Source organism: Triticum urartu, unplaced genomic scaffold (genome assembly GCF_003073215.2).
Source record: "Triticum urartu cultivar G1812 unplaced genomic scaffold, Tu2.1 TuUngrouped_contig_5715, whole genome shotgun sequence".
Classification (NCBI taxonomy): domain Eukaryota; kingdom Viridiplantae; phylum Streptophyta; class Magnoliopsida; order Poales; family Poaceae; genus Triticum; species Triticum urartu.
Window position 1 is genome coordinate 9,807 of NW_024116412.1, and position 6,687 is coordinate 16,493.

The following is a 6,687-nucleotide window of genomic DNA, read 5'->3' on the forward strand; positions in this document are numbered from 1 at the left end:
TGAGCCCCCGTCGAGTTTGGCTCGTCGCACCGGGCCATGATGGCGTCGCCGTCCGGGTGGGGCTCTCCCATGTGAGACGGGAAGACCTCCGCGGCAGCTGCGTCACATGCGGGGTGGTAATGGCAAGTGCCAAGTAGCAACCACCAGTCTACCACTGGCACAGTACTAGCACCGTAGCAGTTACAGCGCCCGCGCGCGCCGACGGGGACACCGCCGTGCACCGATGCGACCGCGCAATGGATCTCGCCGCCGGGAACCGCGCGCGCTCTGCGCCAGACCTGACCTGGGCGCGCCGCAGCGTCGCAGCTACGGCGTAGGTCGTTGGGAAGGGTACGCCCTAGGCCAGTCCCGTCGCTGCTGATACTGCAGGACCTGCTCAAGTTCTATTCTGAGCTACAGCAGTAGCGCACATGATATTTTTCTCGACTTTTTCCCCGGTGCGCTTTCCGCAATGGACATGGCGCCTCCGTGTGGGCATGGGCTGCCGGCTGCGCCATGTGCCGCGCGATCTACTCCGGTCACTAGTTAGATTCTGGTGCAACTAAACAACGCATTAGGAATGACCACTGCACGGGAAATAATTTGATTAAGTGGAATGAGCCCCAGACTGTAAAAGTACACAACCGAAATGTGTTGCTGATTCGTTTTTAAGAAAAAAAATCTAAGTAGGAAAATTTTCTGAGGATCCAAATCCTCCAAAAAATAATATACATTTACTTTGAAATCAAAGGGGTCCTAATTGATTTCTACCCGGCAGCACCACTCTGTATTTATGGCCCATCCACTTTGGCTTGCAAGTTGGCAGCAAGAATAACACTACTCATCTACCAACACTCCATGTTAGTACTAAAATATGCGTAAACTATACGTCCGTTTGGATTGTTATCCTCATGAATTACAACAAAAATTTGAATGCCCACAAATTTAACTACCATCAGTTTGTTTCTGTCAAACTTTTGTATATTTGCGAGAAAAAACTTTTGTATATTTTTACCTGATTTTTTTTGGATATTTTCTCTCGATTTGTGCATGTCATCTTTGCGCGAGGCCCACCGCTCATCTACCAACAGTGCTGTCAAAATTAGACTTACTGCTAGTAGGAGTAATAGTTAGGCCCTATTTGGTTCATAAGTCCTAAAACTTTTTCTAGTCTCAACTAAAAAGTCCCTAGTCCCTAAAAAGCCACTCTCTGTTTGTTTCCGGAGACTAAGGGGCTGTTTGCTTCCTAGCCACACTTTGTCACACCTAACCTTAGGCAAGTTTGACCAAGTTAGGTAAGTGTTTGGTTCTAGCCACACTTAAGGCAAGGAATTTTTTATGAGCAGTGAACCCCACATGTCATAGACACAAAAGGTGTAGCAAGATTCCCTTAGGCAAGCCAAAGTGTGGCTAACAATTTGAACAACTCAAGTAAGGCAAGTGTGGCAAGTGTGGCCAAAATCATGGGGCAACATATGGCAAAGATAGTCACAATCCAAACAGCCCCTAAAAAGTCCCTGGTCCCTCCCTAGAGGTTATCAAATGACCATGTTACCCCTAGTATATAGAAAAATAACAACCAAACAGGACCATGTGGTGGTGAGCCAATGAGTGCATGGAGGAGCATTGTTGGAAAAGTCCTAGAAAAGACTCTCCTTAAGAGTCTTCTTCATTTAGGCCCTGTTTGGTTCATGAGTCCTAGGACTTTTTTTAGTCCCAACTTATAAGTCTCAAGTCCCTAAAAAGTCCCTACCTATTTGGCTCTTGGGACTTATAAGTCTCTATAAGACCATATTACAACTATAAGTCCCTATAAGTCCCTCCTTAAGAGTCTTATTTCATAAGTCCCAAATGCCCACTTTAAGTCCCTATAAGTCCCTCCTGTTTAGTTTAGATGGGACTTATAGGGACTTTTTTAAGTCCCTAAACCAATAAGTCCCTGGAAACAAACACCCTCTTAGTCCCAAAAAACAACTTTTAGTCTCTAGTAGTCCCTCCTGTTTGGTTAAAAAGTCTTTAAGAGGGACTTTTTCTAGTCTCTACATCAAAAAAAATTCCGGGAAACAAACACCCCCTTAATGCCATATATACCTTTTCAACAATATAAAAAAGCTCCTCCAATTCATATTACTTGTCGCTCAAATGAGCGTATATAGGTAGAACTAAAAGAGATGGTACTGTTTTTGCTTATTGTAATCCCAGATATTTTATCAGAAATTTGCCTGTCTCACGGTTATATCACGTACCGTCGGCACCGGCACAAATGCAAAAGCAAGAGCCTTCCCGCGGAAAAAGAGAGCAGGATCGCGGTGCACTGCAGGTCTGTAACGCATATGCATGGTCAGAGCAGCCAATGGAGCATCACATGCCGAGTACAGACAGCAGGAGCAGGCCCGTCCTCTCCACAGTAACGCTTCCATAACTGCTCACCCCCCACCACCGTCCACCGCCACCTCTCCCCCGCCTCGTGCCCCCAGCTGCCCTTCCTGCCCTACATATACCCAGGAGATCCAACCAAAAAGATCTCAAAGTCCACAATTCACACCGCTCCTACCCAGCCACGCACGCGCGGAGAAGAGAAGCAGCAAGCGCCATGGCCAAGATCTCCTTCCTCCTCGTGGCGCTCCTCGTCCTCGCCGTCGCGTTCCCCGTGGTAATCACCCATGCCATGTCGCCTCTCTCCTTCATCCTTCAGCCATGCATTTATGTTTCCTAAACTCACCGGTGATCTTCTCCTTTGGGTCGTGCCGTGCAGGAGGTGATGGGAGGTGGGGGCGGCGGCGGCGGTGGCGGTGGCGGCGGCAACCTCAAGCCATGGGGTAAACCCACTTGCGATTGCAGTATTGCTAGCACATTTTGCCGCCTTTCGTCTAGCTTGGCCCTTTGTTTTTTGGGTAAAAGAAACTGATGTTTTGGGGGCGTTTGTGTGTGCAGAGTGCTCGTCCAAGTGCTCGTCGCGGTGCTCGGGGACGCAGTACAAGAAGGCGTGCCTGACCTACTGCAACAAGTGCTGCGCCACCTGCCTCTGCGTGCCGCCGGGCACCTACGGCAACAAGGGCGCCTGCCCCTGCTACAACAACTGGAAGACCAAGGAGGGAGGCCCCAAGTGCCCCTAGATTCTTGGTTTTCTTCTTCTTCTTCTTCTTCTTCTTCTTCTTCTTCTTCTTCTTCTTCTTCTTCTTCTGGGGTGCCAGCTTGCGGTTGATGGCTATTCACTGCTCTCCCATGAAGATGTTACTAGATCTGAATTACGTATGTGATAGGCATTTAGTGGCATGTGAATTGCCCTCCCAGTTTCCTGTGTTTCTATCAGTAAGATGTGGAAAAATGGAGGCGCTCCCACATGATTTTAGTGGGACCTATCGAGCTTTATTGTTCCTTGTGCGCCTGTGCACCGTGCTTTCTTCTTGTCTCAAAAGTCAGATGAAGCATGCAGCGCCCGTACCATTCGGCATGAATGGTGAGATATCCACAATGAACAAAAGCATGCAATGCCCTTTCGTTTTTCTTTCGTTTTCACTTTTCAGATGTGCAATGAGCATGTTTTGTGTTATTGATATTGAGGCCATCCAAATCGATCGTGCAGACACTAAAACGACCACTTACCGCAGTTTTCAATTAGAGTCAAACCACCATGTTCACTTTTTACTGGCATGTGTCCATAATTTTTTTCAATTTTAGCCAAGCAGCAAATTCTCTTTTATCTCAAATAGCGTGTGGGATTATAGCCAAGCAGCATATTCTCGTTTATATCAAATAGCGCGTGAGACGCACAACAGTTCGCGTCTGTGTATTCCAAAAAACGACCTGTGTTTATAAGGCGTGAGTAAAATTCAAAAAAGGCGCGAGTAAATTCTAGAAAAACGATGAGTTGAAGGATTGAACTCACGAACTAAAAAACTCGACCACAACTCCTAGCCACTCGAACAAATGGGTCCTGCTAACCAATGGCGAGTGCGAATGTTTAAGAACATACTATTGCTTGCACTTTCTGAAAAATAATTATTATTATGAATTGCTGAATGTTTTTGGATACATGAATTTTTTAAATCCTGGCCATTTTTCAAAAATGCATACAGGAAATTTCGTTCATTTTTAAAAAAAATTTGATACAAGATTTTTTGAATACACGCATTTTTTTGAAAACATGAAACTTTTATAAAAATATGAACATTTTATGAATTTGAGAACAATTTTTTAAAATGGGAACATGTTTTGAGCATTCAGAACAATTTAAGAAACTGTATTTTTTTGACATGAACACTATTTTGAATTTGTGAACGTTTCACTAAAAAAGAATATTTTTTGAATTAGTAACATTTCTTGAAATGCAATTTTATTTGAAAATCTCAAATAATTTTGGAAAACACAAGCATTTTTTGAAAAATGGAATACTTTTAAAATTTTGAACAGTAATGAGAACAAAAATTTAAAGTTCCAAACATTTTCCAAAATAGGACCAAAAATTAAAATTATGGATTTTTTTGAAAATTTTGAATTTAAGAAAAAGGAAAAAAATAAAAATTATTTTGAAGAGAATAAAGAAATAAGAAACACGAAAGAAAAAGAGAAAAGAACAGAAAAAAATAGAAACAGAAGGCAGAACACAGAAAACAGAAAACAGATAGAAAAAGGGGCCAGCCTAGTCTTGGGCGCCCCGTGCGAAGCTTTGACTATTTGCCGCATCGTGTGGTAATTCCCAGCTGCGTGGGTATAAAAAATAAGTGGGCTGGCTTTGCTGGACCACAGTGCGCGCGGCCCACGTATGAAACTCTGGATAAAATCGTTTTGTCCTTTCTAGTAGACGGACGCACAAAAATTTAGTATAATCTTGGGTAGAAAAAATATTTTTTCAACAATGAATGGATGAGAAAATCAGAAATATGCACCTTGTTTTATTAGTTGGTTTAGGTGTAGATTCTTTAGTTTTTTTATTGCAGGGTATTAATTTCTTTAGTTATCTAAACGTTGCTAATATAGTACTGGTAGTTAGCATTGCAGGCTGTGACCCTTATGTGTGCGATTGTAATCAGAAAATGACCAGCTCAAAAAGAAAAGAAAATCAGAAAATCTAAAAAGCATAAAAACACACAGAAAATAGAGGATACACCTTGTTGTAGATGAACCCCATAAATGAATTCCAGGGATATTGTTTAACAATTAAGGAAAAAGTCAAAAATCTTTGAAACTTTTTTCAAACAAACTTGACTTATTGGTGTACTCGTGAAAACAATTGACAACAAAAAACTGCTGTAAAAAACCCGAGCATAACAAAATTGTCCAGGATAATATAGAGTGAATAGTACTTCTAATATAGTGTCGATTTAGACTTTGTCCTGGACAATACCATGAAAGTCCACCCTCAATAATTTTACGCGAGTGTAACACATTATCAAGTTTTTTGCCAACAAATTTCATGATTTTTCTACCATTTTTTAAATTACTATTTTTTTGGCAATTCGGGTGCACCAGCACCCAAGATACAAACGTTTCCCTCCGTAAACACATTCTCCTTTTTCCCCGGGAAAGGTGGAAGGCCATATACGGCTATTAGATAAATCAGCCATACATGAACTTTCATACCGGAAGAAGAAATTACGCGCGTGTCCTTGAAACCTTGTTGGTGCCTTTGGATCTTCGTCTCAGCGGAGCGATTTTATTGAAACCCATGATTGAAAACCATCGGTTGGGAAGTCATTAATGTAGAATAGAAGACGCCGACGATCATGATCTGGCTGAGCTTCATCGAACAGAGAAGGAACTGGAGAAAAAATACAGTGTGACATCACCCACTCCACAGTGTGGCGTGCATCACCTAGGTATAATAACGCCAGTTTTACCTATGGACATGGATAATCGTGGGTACTAGACCATAATGAGTAGGGATTGGATATATTTTTACGCCCATGGGTAGCACCGAAACCCAACCTGATTAATTGTGGGTAGGGCATATACTCATGGTTATGCCCGAACCCGGCCTGACAGTCTAATTTGTGGGGGTAATATTCTTTGATCCCTACCAACTATCCTTTTCCAATCATATTTTTAGTTAGAAAAGTAAAGAAAAACTGTTGGGGAACGCAGTAATTTCAAAAAATTTCTACGCACACGCAAGATCTATCATGGCGATGCATAGCAATGAGAGGGAAAGATTGTTGTCCACGTACCCTCGTAGACAGTAAGCGGAAGCGTTATGACAAAGCGGTTGATGTAGTCGAGCGTCTTCACGATCTGGCCGATCCTAGCACCAAAGGTATGGCACCTCCGCGATCTGCACACGTTCAGCTCGGTGACATCCCGCGAACTCTAGATCCAGCTGAGTGTCGAGGGAGAGTTTCGTCAGCACGACGGCGTGATGACGGTGATGATGAAGCTACCGGCGCAGTGCTTCGCTAAGCACTGCAACGATATGACCGAGGTGGATTATGGTGGAGGAGGGCACCGCACACGGCTAAACAATGTCAACTTGTGTGTTCTAGGATGCCCCCTGCCCCCGTATATAAAGGAGCAAGGGGGAGGCTGGCTGACCCTAGGGCGCACCAAGGAGGGGAGGAATCCTCCTCCTAGTAGGAGTAGGATTCCTCATTTCCTAGTCCTACTAGGAGGGGGAAGGAATGAGTGGGAGAGGGGAAGGAAGGGGGGGCGCTGTTGGAAATATGCCCTAGAGGCAATAATAAATTAGTTGTTATTATATTTCCTTGTTCATGA

General features: G+C 43.6%; 1 protein-coding gene across 2 annotated transcripts; it reads left to right on the forward strand.

The window, feature by feature from the left end:
• Positions 1-2,450: 2,450 nt before the first annotated feature.
• Positions 2,451-3,486, forward strand: LOC125529596 (gibberellin-regulated protein 5-like). Of its 2 annotated transcripts, XM_048694005.1 has the most exons (4): positions 2,451-2,632; positions 2,735-2,798; positions 2,914-3,110; positions 3,152-3,486. In XM_048694005.1, exons 1-3 carry the CDS (start codon positions 2,573-2,575, stop codon positions 3,093-3,095), a joined length of 306 nt encoding a protein of 101 aa, XP_048549962.1. In that variant the 5' UTR covers positions 2,451-2,572; the 3' UTR covers positions 3,096-3,110; positions 3,152-3,486. The 2 variants fall into 2 exon arrangements, with proteins under 2 accessions (XP_048549962.1, XP_048549961.1); XM_048694004.1 differs by having other exon boundaries at positions 2,914-3,486.
• Positions 3,487-6,687: the final 3,201 nt, after the last annotated feature.

Coding starts and splice junctions, on each gene's coding strand:
- LOC125529596 (XM_048694004.1), top strand. CDS start 2,573: ATGGCCAAGATCTCCTTCCTCCTCGTGGCGCTCCTCGTCCTCGCCGTC. Junction 2,633..2,734: donor TCGCCGTCGCGTTCCCCGTG/GTAATCACCCAT, acceptor CGTGCCGTGCAG/GAGGTGATGGGAGGTGGGGG. Junction 2,799..2,913: donor CGGCAACCTCAAGCCATGGG/GTAAACCCACTT, acceptor TTGTGTGTGCAG/AGTGCTCGTCCAAGTGCTCG.